The sequence below is a fragment of the Chelmon rostratus genome, chromosome 6 (genome assembly GCF_017976325.1).
Source record: "Chelmon rostratus isolate fCheRos1 chromosome 6, fCheRos1.pri, whole genome shotgun sequence".
NCBI classification, from domain to species: domain Eukaryota; kingdom Metazoa; phylum Chordata; class Actinopteri; order Chaetodontiformes; family Chaetodontidae; genus Chelmon; species Chelmon rostratus.
In genome coordinates, this window is record NC_055663.1 from 25,956,011 (window position 1) to 25,976,024 (window position 20,014).

At 45.7% G+C, this 20,014-nt stretch overlaps 2 protein-coding genes across 5 annotated transcripts in view; one reads left to right on the plus strand and one right to left on the minus strand.

Moving 5' to 3' along the window:
* Positions 1-1,484: 1,484 nt before the first annotated feature.
* On the plus strand, positions 1,485-18,681 carry wnt2 (wingless-type MMTV integration site family member 2). The gene is made up of 5 exons (XM_041939914.1): positions 1,485-1,980; positions 2,950-3,170; positions 7,180-7,457; positions 8,319-8,583; positions 15,277-18,681. The coding sequence occupies exons 1-5, from the start codon at positions 1,898-1,900 to the stop codon at positions 15,480-15,482; spliced, it is 1,053 nt and encodes a 350-aa protein (XP_041795848.1). The 5' UTR covers positions 1,485-1,897; the 3' UTR covers positions 15,483-18,681.
* LOC121608579 (suppressor of tumorigenicity 7 protein homolog) overlaps positions 18,510-20,014 on the minus strand; it is a 48,416-nt gene continuing 46,911 nt past the window's right edge. For 3 of the 4 annotated variants that reach the window (XM_041939911.1, XM_041939910.1, XM_041939913.1), the window contains one exon: positions 18,510-18,977. In XM_041939911.1, coding sequence (XP_041795845.1) covers positions 18,882-18,977 — 96 coding nt within the window. In that variant the 3' untranslated portion in view covers positions 18,510-18,881. The remainder of the gene's footprint in view (positions 18,978-20,014) is intronic. The other variant, XM_041939909.1, reaches the window with a different exon arrangement.

The following is a 20,014-nucleotide window of genomic DNA, read 5'->3' on the forward strand; positions in this document are numbered from 1 at the left end:
GAATTTATGGACTTAATGGAACACTTCAACATTTTGGGAAAGAGGGTTGAGATGTGGGATGAGGAGACTGATGTCGACCTTGTGCTTGTGCGTTGACTGTGAGCAGGAGCTGGGAGGGGATCGGTCCGTGAACCAGCCCAGATGATTGTCTCCTGACTCCCACAGACACAAGAGTGACATTGGACTTCGCATTTAACTCTCAGAAAGAAATCCAAGAAGTGTATTTCCAAAACCATTGAACAGAAATGTTTGTTTTTTACCGTAAAAGCTTTCGAACTTGAGCGCTGTGACAGTGAAGGGTCACTTTGCTGAACCACTAATCCTGAAGGATTTTGAAATCTAGAGACAGAAGCTCAGAAACTAGAATAGACCTCGGCTGCTGCAGCGTTTTCAGCTCTGATCACTCTCAGTACTCCATACTTCATTTTGCATCTTTCACAAACTTCGTTACAGATCAATTAGAGTCAGTCTCTTCGGGCCGTGACCTGACTTTACATCAGTGATGTTGCATTGTCAGTCTTTCTCCTCATAAAACACGATGTGAAATGCAGTGACCAGCCTTAATGCGATTTGGTACGAAGGTGAACGAATTACTCCAATTAAATTGGATTTATATTACAGACTTATTACAACTGCTGCTGCTGCAACAACAAAGTCGTGTTCAATGGGCTGAGAAGAGCAGAGAGGGCGCTCTAAATCTCCTTGTTGTTTTATGGTTTTCTTCCACGGGGATCATGGGAAAAATCCAATTTGCCCATTAATCTCATCTGGTCAGGGTCTCCGGACCTCCAGATACACCCGGGCCAGATCAAAGATGGAGGAAATGCCGTGTGACAGTGGTTCAGATTTCCCCAAGAGACTTCAAAAAGGCCGTGATAGATAATCCAATTGAAATGGACACATCACCTTTAGGTGCCGGTTTGGGAGAAGCAGCGCGTAATTTTTCTTTCCCCCTTTTTTTTTTTTTTTTTTTTTTAACATTCCAGAGTTATTAGTTGGACTGAGTCTTGGTTTGTGTAAGGCTGTAAAATAACAATGTGTCATGCTTTGGGGATCAGAAATATTTGGTACCTGTGCGTCAGTGGGCTCTCACCTTTAACTAAATCAGAAGTTAATTCAAAGTTTCAGGCCTTAATGAACAGAAAATGACCGGATAGAAGGAAAATAAACGTCTACAAACTGCATGTGTGAGCCCGGAGGAAACAGAATGGTCATTCAGTGATGTGGGTGTTTAGTCTGATGTCAGATTATCAGTGGCCACTGTGCAGCCCCGCACTCCTCAATGTCATATTTTTATAGTCTTGTGCACAAACGTCTCCATCTTCTGCACGAGATGATTTGTGCGCAAGCGTCAAAACGCGCCGGTCCATCTCTCCTATGTGCTCCACTTCGTCCTGTGAATCTGAGCTGAAGCGGCTTTGTGGTGAATGGCGTCGGCTGAGTGTGTCGGCTCCTTCCCTGAACGCGTCGCTGCAGTTTGAGTGAAGAGCCCATCAGCTTGGACCGCATCTCGGAGCAGCTGAGCTCCGGCCTGGACGCGGGCCAAGCCTGTCTGGTGTCAAACCAGCCTGAACAGATACTCTCAGACATCTCATTTCTTCACCTCATTCCTGAGACGGGACTCTGCCCACCCCTTGTGTAAAGCAATTTAAACCTGATAGCTCATCATCTCCTCTGAAAATATTTGCTGGACTATCAGACGGTCGCGCTTAGTCACCGCGCAGGAGCAGAGTCGGTCATGGCTTTTACGCGCAGACCTCCGTCCTGTGATGATCCAGTTTTAATCCAAGTTTGATTTGGAGACTTAACAAGTTGTGGCTTCTCTAATGTTTTATATTCTTCTTTCATCAGTGGAAATGCTCCGTCCGGATCCATAAAGGACCAACGTTTGGTTAATATGAACTTATTGCCAAGTGGAATATGTTTTTATTTATCTGTAGCAATCTGCTGGCTGACGGCCGAGGTCGATGCGTCCTGGTGGTAAGTGCTGTGCGTCGTTTTTACATCTTTATTGAAATGCATTGCTGAAGTCCCTGCGCTGAATGCGTGACTTTATTGTTAAACTGTCACGTTTACCGCGACGCGCAAAATGCGCTCAATTAACGCGTTTAACGTTGTCTGATCTGTGAATCGGACGATTTGCAAAATAGTTTTTTTGACTTGTCTTAAATATTCTTTACTACTGCTTCCCTCCTGCTTGTGTTAATGTTAAAAAAAACCCTCTAAATTACCCTCAAAACTGTGTAATAAGAACTGTTTTCCTTTTGTTAATCGGAAATTTCGAGGTTGAGCGTCTAAATTCCCTCTCTGGTTTCTATAACTATGACTGAATATTTGGGCAGATACGTTTCCAGGATAAAGTCATTTGATATAATTGAATTTCTCTTTGTTTGTTGTCTTTCTCTTGAATCTTTAATGAAACGGTTGTGTTCCTTCCAAACCTCGCACTGCCTGTGATACTGAGATGCTGTTTGGACAGATAATTCCCCTCAGTTCCTTCTCTCTTGCTGCTCGGGTCCTTCTTTAATTGCTGAAGGAAATCCCTGCAGCCTGCATGTGTTCAAACTCCCTGCCAGTCTTTCATCACCCTGTTCTGCAGGTACATGTGGAGTGTGTTCATGAGATTTCAACACCTTTTCCAGCAAACACATAATATTATTTTATAATATTTTCTCCCTGTTTTGTATTTTAGCAGTAGTTGTGTTCCAGTAGCCTACAAAGCAGTAATGTCTTTTCTGCACTGCAGCTGCCTGGAAGTGAAGACATTTATTGAGTTATTTGCGCTTTTGTTGACAGAACAGGTTCATTTTCTTTAATTCTCTTTGAGATCATTGAGAGAATCCATTGATCTTCATCGCCTGCCTGTCCAGATTCTTTGCACCTTCCTTGATTAATGATTAAGACGTTTTCCCTTCAGCTTCCTCTCTGCCTGCTCCTCCTCCTCTGCAGGTACATGGGCACCCTGGGCTCCCAGGTGATGTGCGACAACATCCCTGGTTTGGTGAACAAGCAGCGCCAGCTGTGCCGCCAGCACCCAAAAGTGATGCAGGCCATCGGGGCCGGGATAAAGGACTGGATCTCAGAGTGCCAGCACCAATTCCGCAACCACCGCTGGAACTGCAACACCACGGCCAGGGACCACAACCTGTTCGGACGCCTGCTGCTACGCAGTGAGTGCAGGGAACCTTAGAACCAGGAGGGGACACTTATCTGCCTTTGGCCTTAAATGTCCAATTTTAAGCTAGGATTGACGGTCCTTAATCTAGAGGATCTGAAACCTAACCTTCATGTCTGAAGTGTCCTTGTGCAAGGCGCTGAGCTTCTCTCTGGTCCAGAGCTGCTGTTCTGTAGATGACCTCTGACCCCTCAGGGCTAGAGACAAATGATAAATGAACATTGGACGGGTTTGAGGTTATAGAGAATCACATCATTCAGGATAGATTTCCATGTAAGCTCTTAGAGTTTAGTCTGTTACCTGTAACCAGATAAGATCAGGTCCCTCTTAATTACTTGTCTTCATTTATTATGTCTGATAGCGGATTGAATTTACATGAAAAGAAAGCTCTTAAATTATCACTTGGTGTCTCTCTGTTCTCATGTTGGAGATTTCTCATCTCTAAATGAGTGAGAAGTTAAATTTGATCAAATCTGAACCTAAATTAGAAAGTGAAAAGATTTCTTTGCAAAAAAAAAACAATCATTTGACTCGCTGTCGTGAGCAGAACTGATGTTTTAATGTCATCAGCAGTGAGGTAATGCTGCGGTAACTGTGTTTGTCCTGCTACCTGTTACCTGCTGTAACAGACATGCAGGGATGAGGTGCACAATGTGTCTATAAAGCGCCGTATTCACAGAGTGATGACGTCAGGTGCCTCAAACACTGCACGGCTACAAACAGAAGGCTACAGAGCAGATTCATGAGTGCTGTTTGGAGTGACAAACATGTTTGACCGTACGCCTGAACTTAATGCTGACCAACCTAAACAACTGGCAGGTTTTCAAAGTGTTGGGTAGATTTACTGCGACACCGAGGCTTTCTGGGAAACAGATAGTTCCCTCGCAGATATGTCCTCTCGTTCACAGAGGTTAGATCACATTCCACTCGTCGGCTCACTTTACATCTGTACATTTATCACGTCGGTGCGGCCGACTGGTTTCTCCGTCAGTGTGTTCTTGTGTTGGGGGCTAACATGCTGCTAAGTGCTTTGTTATAGCAGAATCATGACTTCTGGTTTGTAGATTTAGAGCTGAAAGGAAGAGTCAATGGAAGGCAACTTATTCTTAATCATCTTGATAATTGATTGATCATTCAAGCAGAAATACAGAAGAAATATCAGAATAACATTTGCCTCAGATGAGGATTTTCTGCTTGTTCTGACGTCACCTTGGTCTTTCTGAAAACGTGATGGTAATTTTTCACTATTTTATGACGTTTTATAAATGAGACGATTAATTGATTTGAGTTTGAACAATAATTTACAGACGATCATGATGATGGTGTTAGATCCACTTCAGCTACTGTCGCAGTCAGCTGATTACTCGCCACTCAGCTCGTCCAAATGAGAAATGGTAGAAATTTTGCCTTTTTTTTTTATCCCACCGCTTTAGAGATCCACGCCGGGTCATTAGCGCTGTTCATCTCCTCCGCTCATTTGCAGAAGAAGATACTTGATTTACTGAGCATTTCAAAGTGAAAGACACAGTCACATATGTTTTCGGGGGCAGGGGGTGTAGTGGAAAATACATGTTCTGGAGAGTGTGACAAATGCCTCCTCCCATGCAGTAATTAGTGCGATTAGCAGCATCGGGGATTGAGACGATTGAGCAGCAGTGAGCAGCCTGCTGCTGCCTGTGACAGATGTGATCTCTGGACAGAAGCGTCCTGTCAAATAAGACACGTCACTGCGCATCTCAGCAGCTAAAATCAGCCCGTGTCTCCTGCGAGGACGTGTTACAACAAGTCCTGATCTTTTTTTATTGCCACTGGAGGATCAGCAGGACCCCGCAGCCTGATGTTCCTCTCCCATGCCCCGAGATTTAACCTGCGAGGCGGATCCTTCGACTTATTCCGTTTCATGTCGGGGCCTCTAATCAGCCGTGTGGTATTCGGACCTCCCAGCCGGGCCCCGGCCGTGTCACACAGCATTATCGCGGCGCATCGGGGCCCCGTCAGAAGCTCCTTATTGTCAATGTCAGCGGGCTAATTTCAAACAATTACACAGGAGTTTTCCCTCTCTGGTGTCGTGTTCTCTCAGCGTTCTCCTCATTAACCTCGTTAGGCACGCTCAACTTAGCTGCTGGCCCGGGACCCACTCACTCACTCACACACACACGCACACACACACACTAACACAGACATCACTGTGTGTGTGTGTGTGTGTGCGCGCGCGTGTGCCAGGGCTGGGTGTCATTTGTAGTTTTTTAATACTTACGCTAGTACGGTATCTGAGTTTAAATACTGTTAACACAACTTTACTTTAAGAGACTGTTTCTCTGCAAAAGCCCTTTTTAAATTTTTTGAGAAATGTTAAAAGTACGAGACCTTCGCCTACATAATCTAACATAACTAATCAGACAGTCAGTAAATACAGTAGTTATCAAACAAAATATCTAATTGTTATAATTTCAAGTGGGGATTTCCTGCTTTTCTCTTCTGTTTTACCTGTTTTTCACAAGGATGCAGGCGAAGTGAAGGCTGGTGGTTCTCTATGTGAATGTCCATTCTTGCATTTCTGTGGATCTGGAGAATGAGACATAATAAAATTATTGGGATTTCCATTTTAATAGTATCTAACAAATCAGAAATACTACAGCTTGAAAATTAAGGCATTATTAACCCTTCTTTGCTGTCTTTGGTACAATTCTCATATTTTGATTACACCATGTCAACTGTAAATTAAAATATCTATAAATATATATAATATGTTTCCCTTGATTATATGCTTTTACCTGTTTTCCTGGCCCTTAATTTTGTCTGTAGGTGTCTGACAGGCGAAACCCTGGGCATCAATAATCCAGACCTGAGTTCATGCTAATAGCTGAGTGTTAGCATTTTTTAGCAACTCCTGTTGTCTCTCACCTGGATCATGATGACTGGACAAGAGATGAAATGAATCATTTAAATTTAGATGACAGGTTTTGCATTATTTCTGACATTTTATTGGTAAAACAATACATGAATAAGAAAATTATCACTTTATCACTACTGAAAATCTGTACTCATCAGTTGCAGCTTACAACATGTCAGAAATCCACATTTAATTTCTTTCACTGTGCACCTTCGCATATGTCATAACTTTGTAGCAGAGGTTAGACAAACACACACACACACCCTTTCCCTCAGCCTTTGATCTCTCTCCAATCTCTCATCAGTTACATGTGGGGGGAGATAAAGGTCCTCTGTCAGGGCACTGCTGGTAAACGTTCGCTGTTTATCCATCTTGGAGGTAGATGAAGCGTTTGCATGAAATAAAAGCTTCTGGCAGACAACAACAAACACGGGTCATACAGGTAGCAGCGCTGGCCAAACATTTGAAGGATCTCTCTGTTTGTCGTGGCTTAATTGTGCCGTCAGCCAGCCCGGGTTGGGAAACACCGCATCCAACATCGGCGAGAGATAAAACCGTCACGCTCGATACGCATCTCACATCAGTGGAGTTTATTGATGTAGAGAAGTGTACCAGTAACTGTGCTGATGTGTTTTTTTTAACGCTGAACTTCTGGTTTGCAGTGTTTGGGGAAAGAAAACGGTGTCGGACCTGACCTCAGTGTGCAGCTCTCTGTGCTTTTTGGCCACACACACATGTGCGATTGTTAGCACACTAACACACTAAACAAAGAGAGTGAGCATTGTAAACAGTATACCTGCTTAGCATCAGCATTTTAATATTGTCATTGTGAGCGTGTTAGCATGCTGACATTAGCATTTAGCTCGAGCATGGCTGTAGACTCTTAGTCTTGTTAGAAGTTGAGTGTTTTTTACATAACTAATCCTCCATCATTACATTTTCATCGATTTTGATGAAAATTGCCTTTTTTTAATTGAAACAAGGCTATTTTTTAGATGAAGGATTTCACCTTCTGTACACATGTTTCAGATAAATTAGATTCTTCTGTGATATGAGAATCTAGAAAATTCCTGCTCTTGTTACAAACATTCGCTTCCTCATTTCCCCTCAGGCAGCCGCGAGGTGGCCTTCATGTACGCCATCTCCTCGGCCGGCGTGGTTTACACGTTGGCGCGAGCCTGCAGCCAAGGCGAGCTGGACTCCTGCTCCTGCGATCCCACTAAGAAGGGCTCGTCGCGGGACGCCAAGGGCTCTTTTGACTGGGGCGGCTGCAGCGACCACGTGGAGCACGCCATGCGCTTCAGCCAGGCCTTTGTGGACGCCAAGGAGAGGAAGGAGAGGGACGCCCGGGCGCTCATGAACTTGCACAACAACCGAGCCGGCAGGAAGGTGAGGAGGCACTGAACATCTCAACACCTGGAGGAACTCGAATGATTCTGTTCGCCAAATGTGTTTTGGGATGTTCTGGGTATTTTATTCAGAAGAACGATACAAAAGTGCTAACAAATCAATACATTTACAAAAAAAAGTGTCAAAAATTTGGTAAGATTTCAGTGTTGAGCATTGGAATCAACCATTAAACAGTATAAGTGGTGGACGGCGCTTCTGGGTCTGAAAAGAGCCAAAAACCTGCATTCTTCCTAACGGCCAGCAGGGGGCGACTCAAGAATTCTGACTGATGTAAGCTTGTGAGAAAATGAGCCAACTTCTCACTTGATTTATTACCTCAATAAATAGCTTCCTCATGAGTTTATGGTCTCAGTCACTGGTTTCATGTCTTCTTCAATATAGCATGATGTTCATTTTGTAAATTATGGTCCCATTTAGAGTAAAATAGACGATAAACTGGATGTTTTAGAGCGTGACCACCATGTGACTGAAGTCGCTGCCGTGACGTGTCGGCTTCTCAGTCAGATCCAATCAGGATAGAGGCGTAGCAATGTGTATCCTCCCCAGCTCCACATTCTTGTCCAAAAATGGTCACTTCTGGCTCCAAAAAACCAAGATGGCGACGACCCTAATGCCAAATTCAAGGCTTCACAACTGTAGTCCACAATCAATGGGTGACGTTATGGTGGGTTTACACTTGTCCGGTCTTCCAGAATTGAGTGAAACTGGGTGAAACCCCTGATCAGTTTGATTATGCAGTCAGTTTGGGTGACTGCTGTGCCTGCGAAGCTTGACCTTGCATCGTTCACCTACAGTCCTCTCTGAGACCTCCTTCCTGTTCTTTCCCGCTCTCCCCGCCAGGCGGTGAAACGCTTCATGACTCTGGAGTGTAAATGTCACGGCGTCAGCGGGTCGTGCAGCGTTCGGACCTGCTGGCTGGCCATGGCCGACTTCAGGCGCACGGGAGACCACCTTCGTAAGAGGTACAACGGCGCCGTGCAGGTGGCCGTTAACCAGTACGGCACTGGGTTCACTGCCGCGCACGCGCACTTCAAACGACCCAGCAAGAATGACCTCGTGTACTTCGAGGACTCGCCGGACTACTGCATACGGGACCACGAGTCAGGTAAACACCCTCCAACCTGAATCGCTGTGCTGACTAAATGAATCAGATTTCACTCGTGGCTTTTGATGCACTGAACTTTCCAGTAAGCGTTGATTTGTTGAGGAGCAGGTCAAAAATATGTGTTGAAATATTTATCCTTTAAATGCTCTTGAGACAGTTATATGTAAATAAGACATATAAAAATGTTAAATTTTAATGCCAGTTAACTTCTGACATTTATTCTCATGGTACATGCCTGAGATTTTAAGCATTATTCGGTTCCAGCTGAGATGAAATGACATAATTCTCACTAAATGAACCAAAACAGAAGGAAACACTCCAGAGTTCAACTGAACCCCTCCAACAAAGATGGTTGACTGGTGCTTAATGAGAGGAGGGGTGTGAACAGATCAGCCATGAGGGTGATCAAATGCTTGAATTACACAAACAAAACCTCCAGCAGAACCACTTTCAGCAACACGTGACAGAGCTGGTTCCAGTATGTTTTATCAGGTGTTTGTCCTGTGCCACTCGGGTTCAGAGCGAAGCTGCAAAGCGCCAGGAAGCCCAGCGATCACAGACTCAGAAGCCTGAAGTGTTTGGTTGAGCTCAGAGCTGGTGTTTTTAGTTTTTTAGTCATTTTACGTCAGAGGACGTTTAAACCGCTGTCAGCTTCTCCACATCGTGCTGCTGGGTGACGTCTGAGTCTTTGAGCTGTTATGATTGATGTTGTTTTAAGGTTCTGTTCACAATGAATGGCGTCTCCAGTGCGTGAACTGGGACTTTCAGCTGGCAGATATCAGCTGGTGAATATTTTTTACAGTGTAATTATGGAGGCAATGGGTTCGGGTTGTACTGACAGTATCGCTGCAACACTCGGGTCTTTCTGGGTCCTGCGGAGTTGAGGAAAAGTAGTCTGCTTTATGGGGGGGCGTGCAGCTTAGCTGTGTTAGCATCAATCAAAATTCCAGGTGCTGCTCACCAGCTGGATCATAATTATCTGGTTCCTCTTGATGTGATAGCTTCCTGTATTTTAAGTGATGAGTTTAAATACACACACACACACACACACACTTTATCTCATCAGGAGTGACAGAATCATTACAGCTGAGGGCGGCATTTTATTTTAAGCTTTTGCTCAAAATTGACCATAACAACACACAGACTGCTATCTGTGGAGAATTCTGTAGCTTTCCTGCTGATTGATTAAATAAAACACAAAAGTTTGGACCTCTGGACCAGTAGAATGTAAAAACGGCAGTCCTGAGACGGCATCGAGGCGACCGTGTTCAGGGCTGTGTGTAGTGGGGGGTCCTGCGGGTGGTGCAGCACCCCCTGCTGGGAAAGAATCGAGCTGCAGACATGCACAGCACTCTGCCAGATGCAAAAAGATAAACCTGTTAAAAAATGTAAATAACTCTCCTGTTGTTTTTACCTGAGCATTCAATACTTGAGGAAGGTTTGAGAAATAATTAGCAATATTGAATAATTATTGAAATAACAGCAAGCATCATGGTCATCAGACGCTACCTCCTCAACCCCTGAGAGTAATACAGGTGGAGCACTCATATAATGCACTAACACTCTCGCTGCGAATAATATATTTGTCTCTGTTGTTGCGTGTTCTGCAAACTGGGCTTTTAATCATGGGACCAGTTAAAATACTGTTTCGTATCTGGATTCGCCTGCTGTGCACACCACTGTCATGCTTTTTCTCTTCCTACATTCTTGTGTGCTGGAGGACGTGTTGAACTGTGCTTCGGGTATTTGTGTGCTCTTGTCCGCTGTGCGACATGTTATCATTTTATAATCTCGTAAAAAATAATATTTCAGGGTATTTCTGTGATAATTCTATTCTTTATGATACAGTAAAAACAGCTGCTGAGCGCTGCTCGTGCTCGGCCAGGTGCTCCTGCTTGAGGTGGTGAAATACGTTTGTCGTGTCGTCCCCTTTTGTTGTTGCACGTCTTTTCATGCTCATCTGGCTTGTTGTAAATCGGATCTTTTCTAACCAAACCGCTTCCACACTCCAGACATCATTCCCCTCTGTGGAGTAAACTCCTGCACCGTGGAGCCGGTAGCGCCATCAACAAGTCAGAATACTGCCTTTATCAGGAAGTGAAGTTTTTAAAAAATGACAGCAGTATTATCCTGAGCAATATAATATGGCCCACCTGTACTCCCACAGCAGCCCCCAGCTCAAAGCCCCTTCCCACGGCTCTGACAGTGTTACTTACAGACACTGGTGTTCAAGACACGTAAGCCGTCACAGAGATGTGTATCAGAGAGGGTGAAATCTGTGTTTATGTATGTGAGGTTCGGAACAAGACAGCGAGTGTGAGAAGGAAAACGTTTGTGTATGAAAACTGTGTGAGAGCGAGACCAGCAGTGTGTGTGTGTGTGTGTGTGTTCCAGTGGAGGTGGATGCCTGTCAGGCAGCAGATGATCCGTGGCGATCGGGTGTCGGCCAGTTTAAGACCCATTACACACTTCTGTAGGCTGAAACCTTAGAACACCACAGATCGCCATAAATCACCGCCGCTGGAAAAGCACACACTCACAAACACACACGCCCGAGGGCACGATTGGCCTGCAGAGAGAGGCGGATGTCATGGGCATGTTGGATCACACACACACAGAGTGGAGAAGCTTCTCCCAAACGCACTTCGATGCTTTTGTTATGTTTTGCACCTTTAAGTGCATTTGTGACGAGACTGCGTTTATGTGCAAACTTATCTTTTGCATGTGTTGCATTGTGGGTAACCAATCACAGCCCACCCTGAAACAAAACAGGTGTGTTTTGAGTTGCACGGAGCTGCACCTTGTTGCACGATGGGTAAAACTTGTCGGCGAAGGACGCAAACGTTGGCTGTTCAAAGCTGGGAACTGTCCGTCACGTGTTGTGCGTGCAGTCGTAACATCTATCAGGCACCGTCATGGTCTTTCAGGCGCTACGAGAGTTTTATGGCCCTAAAGAAGCATGGAGAATTTTCAGAAGCTTGGTTTGAACGTAGAGGGCAGGACTGTTTCACCTGTGGAGATAAAAGCTACGAGAGCCAGGAAGTTAAATGTTGATCTTTGGCATCTCGCCGTCTGCTGGAGCTCAGGTGTCATTACACCACCGAGGGGCCGCGCTTTGGATTCTTTTATGTTTTGCTTTTGGATGGTGACAGTTTACAGAGAGGAAACACAGAGGGGGAGGACGGTTACAGGCTGGGACTGAACATGAGACAGTAGTTACATGGAGGGCATCCTAACCCGTCGGCCACCAGGACTGAATTGAAGTTGTGTGCCGACGCCTGAACAAGGTCGAATCTGCTGAATGATTGAATTTGTGGAGACTTTGCAGGTGAAACAGTCATTTCTTGTTCGTCTTTCAAGCTAAAAAGCCAAACATTCCCTCGTTCCAGCTGTTTAATTATGATGATTTGCTGCTTTTCCTTTATTTATGTGATAAAGTCTTGACATATTTTTGTGGTTTTAGACTCACAAAACAAGCTGGCACCCCGTCCTTCAGAAATAATAACTGAGAAAGTGTGATGAGCATTCGTCTCGATTTTATAGTCCAAATAATTAATCATTTAATTGAGAAACGAAGTGTCAGGTTATGTGAGAGTGAAAATAATCATTAGCTGCTGGCAGTCTGAACGTGGCCTCACCGGGTTCTGCAAATCCTCCTCAAACCGTTTCCCTGTAGCCTCCCGATGGACCCGGGGAGGTCTAAGGGCCCCCTTTTGGGAACAAGTAGAGGCTTCACAGCAGACATGAGGGCTTCAGGTGCTGTGGACATGTAAGCGGGGTGAGGTAACACACACACACAGAATTCGCCCTGGGCCAATCATGAGAATCGCTGCCTCTCTGAAACACACACTTTGAGTCATTCGCTCCTGTTCCCATCACACACACTGGAAAAGCTCTCAAAGACATGCAAACTCACCCTCAATCATTGTGGAAACACACACACACACACACACACACACACACACCAAGGCTCGGAGCCCACAGAGATAGCGAGACGGCCCCTCTGTGCCTCTTCAAAGTGTGAAATCAATTTCCCTCGGCCCCGGCGAGGCTCAGGTGCTAAACTCATCTCTCGGCGCCCCCTCATCTTAATTCAATAAGCAGACGCGGGGAGAGCGAAGGATGTGAGGAAGACTCTGGCCGTGATGTCATCCCCAGTGGGGCAGCATACCGCGGATGACGGGCGGGCTGCCAGAGAGGGGCGGGGCTTCTGGTCATGCCCAGACAGATTACCTGGCGAGGGAACGATGCAGCGGCGAAGCAGAATGTAAACACGAGCGAATTCCAGAACAGCGTCCGAGATGGTGCTTTTTTAAAAAAAAAAAACTTTATTTATACAGGAGACGCACATGTTCCTCCTCAGCAACACTTCACGGCGAGACAGTACGGGTCAGTCACACCTGCACGATGCAGCCGCCGTCGTCCTCCGATGGCTCCACCGCAGCTCCTGGACGCCTCCGGGCCTCCACAGTTAACATTCAAACGTCTCCAGCGTGAGAATGAAACGAGGGAAGTCTGCAGAGTCAAGGAGGATTTTTCTTTCTGTTATTACTCATCACTCTTTGTAGAAAATAGTCCGAGGTGGCGTCTTCAGATGTCTCGTTTTGTCTCACCAAACAGTCCAAAACCACCAGATGTTCAGTTTACAGTAATACTCTCCAAAAAAGCAGATCCTGGAACCTGGAACAAGCGAATTGTTTGGCAGTTTTTCTTGATAAGGGTGTGTGGGTGACTGAGGGGGGTCACCTCACCCTCTGTCAGCTATGCTCTAGCTCATGAAGGCAGAAATATGCAGCTGTATATATGTTGTACAGCTGTTGTCTGTGTGGGGGCGTAACAGGCAGAAGAGACGAGAGGATTTTAATGAGGTTGGGGTCTGCGTGTGATATCTGCTGACTCAGCTCGGTGTGTGTGACGGGGGTCCAGGTGTGTCTGGAAGGTGCTGATCGTGACCTGAATGCTTCCTGCACGTCCTCTGGCGTCTGAAATGCTGCAGAAATGAAATCATTTGTGCAGTTTTTAAAAACTCGTTAGTTTGCATGTGATGTAAAATGATGAGTCATGGTTCTGAGGTGATGGAGGATCTGCACCCCCTCCACCACAGCTGCAGGAAGCTCTCCGCTGCTGGTTAGAAGCCTCTCGTGAGGTGTTTCACTGTCGTTGTAATGATTCTGTCTCTGACTCGACATAACAAGGTCTGTTTTCTCATGCTGAGGCGTAATTATCTGCAGATCTCGACGCGATAACCAAAACTGTCTTGTCGTCGTCATTAGACGATCACCGCACGAGAATCTCGTGTGTTTATCTGCAGCGGCATCAGCAGACACGTAGCCGTCTCTGCTGACCGCGATGCTGCTCGCATTTACCGCCGGCAGATAAAAGCTGCTGAAAAAGTCCCCGAAACATTCCTGCTGAGGACAGAAGGTGTAGCAGCGAGGTGTTTAAAGCAGCCGCTGACAGATTGATGTCAGCCGACGCAGTGATCGCATCAGAACTGCACGTGTTTTCATGGCCGGGGATGACTTTCATTACTGTTTATTCTAACAATCATGTAATTAATCAGTTAGTCTGTGAAATGTGAGGAAGTAGTGGAAAATAAATCTCTACACGTCAATTTAATGTAAAAACATCTGAATCAGAAGCATCAGAAAGAGGAAAGACACACCTGAACACATAGATACAGTGTGTGTGTGGCTGCAGGTGACACTCAGGGGAAAGTCAGTGTGTACTCTGTCTGAGGTGTGTGTGTGTGTGTGTGTCCTGTAAAATGAACAGCTGATGAAGAGCAGGCTGCAGGCTGACGGCTGCTGTCATCAATCTCTCATCTGTCCTCCATCCAGCGTTCATCATCTTACTCAGCCCCTCTGTCTCATCTGCCAGCAGCACGCTGCGCTCCCATTGGTTCTCGGTTACCAGTAACACTGCTCCGATTGGCCGCGTTGTGCCTTACGCACCCGCCAAGTCACACCCTCAGTCCACACTGGAGCATCTGTGTCATCGGTGGAGTGTCCCTTTAAGACGCCTTAAATCCAGAGTAATTTCCCATGATGCTTCTCACCTTTTTAGCCTGGAATAATTGTCAGTGTAGGTGTGAAACGGCTCCAGCAGGAAATCTCACTTTGGAAGGAAACGACTGAAATGTGTTTTTGCATTTAGAGGATAAATCTAATGTTGGTCCAGTGGAGACGAGCAGCGGGAAATGAAATCCTGCCGCCGAGGCAGAAAAGATCATCTCAACTCAAAGTTTAAGAAGAAAAACTGTGACTCCACGACATTTAGGTTCAGATTATCAATACAAAACACAATCAGAAGAATGCAGTAAAAGTACTGCATCTTTTACTCGAATAGAAGTGCTTCTTCCTCATCTGGACAGCGTCTGGATCACATCCAGCCTGCAGATCGACATCAGCTGCTCAACTCTGCAAACTGCAAATCAGTTTTACAGATAAAAGCAAAATGAATTGATTTGTTCCACAGATCTGATGTTGAGGTTTGTGTAACAGATCCCAGATCCCCGCAGATCCCTCCTGTTTTGCATGTTGGCACCTGTGCACCAAAAACATTCTGTACTATTCCGTAGTTTTATGCATTGTTTATTTTTATTTTCAGCCTTATTTTCACTATTGAGTGGGTTTTCTTCTCTTCCCTAACTCCCTCAGTGACCCCCCCTCTCTTTCTGTGTCCCCCCCTCAGGGTCGATGGGGACGGGGGGGCGTGTCTGTAACCGGACGTCTCGCGGCGTCGACGGCTGCGAGGTGATGTGCTGCGGCCGAGGCTACGACACGTCGCGGGTCAGCCGGACCACCAAGTGCGAGTGCAAGTTCCACTGGTGCTGCGCCGTGCGCTGCCGAGACTGCCACCAGCAGGTCGACGTGCACACCTGCAAGAGCCAGACGTGACGGGACGCTGAACTGGTCGCGCCGGTTGCCGAGTACAAAACCGCTGCTTCTGTACTGGGCCGCGAGGACGTTTAGACTCATTTCACTGCACTTCACCTGTCAATCAAACTGTAGGTGGCGCTCTTATCTTTGCTGCACGTGCGAATCACTCCTCTCCTGTTTATTCCAAACAGGAGTCGCTTCTGTCTGCCGGAGGACGTTTCCCACAAAGAGCCTCCACACACGAACGCTTTCATCAACGTGTTACAGATCCAAAGAGTAACGAGCTGTTATTTCAGAATGAATCAGTCAGCACAAACTGGTTCACGCTGCAGCTGCTTTCCCTCCAGGCACGCGTTTCCTCCCGTGTTTAATCTTTAAAGTCGCTTCAGGCTCCGTCACAAACAGATGCAGAATTTGATCCGATGGATAAATCGTTTGGGGGGAAATCTACTCGTAAAAAAGAAATATATTGACAGAACATCTTAAATTCTGTAATCTACTGTCGTGTTGCTGAGAGCCTCTTTAATGCAAACGACCGCTCACATCACCTGTCTGACAGGTTTAGTTTTGCTGACTGCGGGATGTTTTCCTCTCGTTAAGGTTTCTTAAAGCGGCACCTTCCATTTTCACCAGCAGCCGATCACGACAGCGAGGTCAGCGTTTGCAGCGTCTCCTCCTGCGTGTTTTTAATTTCACGGTTTCACCAGACGTCCTCACCGAAGAACATTAATTAGTTTTTGTCACGTCGGCGGCTCCTCGCCCTCCAACATGGCAGCGTGTCGACCTTCTGGTGATGACGGTGCAAACACGCTGCTCTGCGTGTCGCCGACGGGTCAAAAGAAGCTAAAGCTCAAGTTACAGGACTGAAGCTCAGTTAAACAGCAACAACTCTTCACACCCACAGGAAACATGAGGGGGACCTGCTTCACTTATTTTAAAGACATTTCCCCCGAAAGGCAACAAGTTAGCAGCTGCGTGTGTTGGTTCTCGGTCGGCTTCTTAGCGGTGATTCAGTGAGCGTGATTACATGCACAGAAACTTGAAATGTGTCGCTGTAATCAGTTTGACAGCGATTAAGATAATTAAGTTCTCCTCTCTGGCCCTGCTCTCATTTCAGGGAGCAAGTGAGACATCTTGTTTTAAGGGGACAGTTCACCCCAAAATCAAACACGCTCTTCCTCCTCTCACCTGGAGCGCTGTTCATCCATTATTGTGCTGTTCATCAATCTCGATTGTTTTGGTCTGAGTTGCAGAGTTCTGGAGGCTCGTGCTCATGACAGCGGGGAATGTTTAACGTTAGCTAGCTGCATCTGTTGGCTAAAAACTCATCTCCACAAGCTAGCTGTCAGACCTTCTGCGCTGTGATGCAGCTGGTGGGTGTAGTCCGGTAGAAAGAAAGAGTTCCTACCTGAAACTGCTCACAACAAGATCAGAGGATTATCTCCAGTAACCAGGTCACGAATCCTGAGAACTCAGCAACTCACACCACAACAGTCTGGATGGATTAATAGCACTGCAGCTGAGAGAAAAAAAGGTTTTAGATTTTGGGGTGAACCCTTAACTTATTATTAGACCAGTTGCACACCTTCACCACCTACAGGTAAGACACAGCAACCTGTTTGAGCCTGCAGGTGTATGTGGGTGGATGCTGCCTCCTACAGGCAAAGCGATGAACACTTTTAACACGTGCAGACGTCATTTCTGTAGCTTCAGTTTTGATTGTGTTTATTCACATTTAACATTCGCAAAGAAAGAAAGAGCTGCAGCGCCTGACTGACAGCAGAAAAGCAAAGACAACCTGCTAGCATTGCAGCAGCCATTACTTTCCTCGCCTGTAGGTGGAGACATTAACGCATCTGCAGCTGCTGAGCTTTTCATACCTGAAGGTGGTGCAGCTCTGACACTGGATGGATGTCATTGGCTTCACCTGGATCACATCTATTGTTTTCTAAATGCAATTTCAGACACCTGCATGTAAACACACTCACTGTTAACTGTAGCCCCCAAATCCATCACACACACACACACACACGCTTGCTCAGTCTGGACAAACATTCGGTTCACAGAGGAATAAAGTTCAGCCACCTGCTGTCACCCAGATTTAATCTTCAGTTGTTTCTTCTCTGTTTTACTGTATTTATTTACTCTCCAGCATGAGCAAACATCTGAATTCCTTTGAGAGAAGATGACTGATGCTGAGTCTGTAACTAACCGGCTACCTGAGAAGAAAATACAACCTGTACATGCAGAAGAAATGACTCAGCACACACAGCAGACCTGCCAGGCCTCTCTTTCCTTCTGTAAATATGTGGTTGTGTAAATTAAAGTCAGATGTATAGTGTATGGAAACATTATCTGAAACCAATAGTCACATTTTAACCAATAAACACGTCACTTCCTCCTGCTGTGTCAGCCAATCACAGGACAGGACCTTCTGATCAACAGCCTGCCGGAGCATAAAACTGCTGATGTCTGTCACAGCTTTTGTTTTGATAATCGTTAGAAGTTAATTGCTGAGATTGATCGCAGACGTCCATCAGGGAGAAACATCTGATTGGTTCTCGGCGATTAAAAGTCTGTTCAAGGTTCAGCTCTTACCTACAAATCATGTACTCTTCGGTTCGGTTTTTGCTGATCAGTTTTAATTTGCTGGCTTTCCAGGCAGTGTGGCCTGAAAATCAATTCAAGTCTGGATTAATCTTCCTCACTCCTCTGCATCACCGTTTGTGTTCATCTGAAACAAAGGAGCTTGTTTTTTTTTTTTTTTATTCACTGCGATGAATGTTGTGGTCGAGGGGCTCAAAAGTCTAAAAGCACCGCTCTTTAAAACACGTTTCATGTGTGTTTTTATCAAAGTTAAATCAAAGACTAAAGCACCTGGCGGCTGCAGGTGAAGCTCTTCTTCTACCTGTGGAGTCACATGTTAGACAGTGAAACGGCAGAAACTTACCAGGTTTGTGTTTTGTGGCTGTCTGAGCAGCTCCAGGTGGCGAGATGAACCGTCTCAGCCGCTAAACAGCGCCGCAATCAAAATGGCGGGAAGAAGCCGGCTTGCAGCAATACACAAAAAGTCCTTTATTGTATTTTTTTTTTTTGTCTTCTCACTTTTTTAATGATGGCAATTGATCACCTCTTTTTGTACAACAAAAACAGCTTTAAATGATTGAAAACCCAAAAAAATGCAAACATATCAAATAAAGTCAAAACCAATTCTGGACTCCGTTGTTTTGCCTTTTTGTTTTTCCCGCCTCCTCCCGTCGTCCTCGTCTGTTCTGTTCTGTTTGGTTTGAACTCGGTAATCTTGGCACAAAGGTGTGTCAGTCCAGTCCAACGCAGCGTTCTGGGTTTCAGTTCAGCTGTTTCTGTCTGGGTGGAGGTTGGCTCCCGGTCCTGGGTCTGATTCTGGTCCGGTCGGGTTCAGATGCGGGTGAGTTGGTGCCAGAGGCTGGACGGCAGGATGCTCTCCACCTTCTCCATGATGAAGTTCAGAGGAGCGAACAGTGTGCTGAGGAACTGCGGAGAGACAGAGAACAACAGTCAGACAAACGGTAAGAAGCCGCAGAGCAGCTTCAGGAGGAAGACTCCCTGAGACCTGAGCACCTTTCAGCTGACCTCACCTCCTGTCAGCCGATGGCTTCATCCCACAAAAGCTGCACATTTTAAAATAATATTAGTTAATATGTGATGTTTTTTTTAATTAATGAAGTAATTAAAGTTCCACACACACGACATTCACTGCCACTAGATGTCGCACTCGGGCACCAGCATCTCAGACCAAAACAAACAGGCATCAGAAACAGTCAAAATCCTCAAAGCCACCAGACTCCATTCACAAAAACAGTCATTTTACCTCGCAGCTCACCATGAAACACAATTCAATACCTGGTTAGTCTTTCCACTGTTCCAACAGTCTCTCGCTCTGGTTTGGTCGAAACAAACCCAGAAGTAACAGAGTTAGATGTAAACATATTCTGGTTAGCTATCCTGCTAACACGAGCTAGTTAAAACAGTAAAACATGTTGTGGTGGTTTGATGGTTTCTGTTGAATGAACGCTTTGAACTGCACTCTGCTTTGACCCTGCTGTGTTGGAGGTCCTGCGGCTGTCCAACAGTTTCACAGGCAGGGACTCACATGCACTAAGCTGCATTCACAGCTGGACCGGCTACCACACACACACTCAGGACAATCTGCAAATCTTCACCACAGAACCACAGAATCTTCATTCATTTAAACATCAAAGTTCATTCTCGACTTAAGAAAAGTAGTTTCTCATAATAATTCCAACTCATGGTCCACTTACTAGCTTTTTTTTTTTTTTTTTTTTTTTTTAAATTCAGACCTGAACACACACACGCAGCCTTCATCAGCCAAAGACCGAAAACAGATCACTGAAGAAGGCCATGTGATGCAGCTGAAAGCTCAGAAAAAGCTAGTAAAGGGCCTTGAAAGTAGTTTCAAACCACTATTTCCAATGTTGAAAAGGAACTTTCATGCTCCACTTTTGCAGCACGTCGAGCGAGACGTCCTGAGAGCTGAGACAGATCGACTC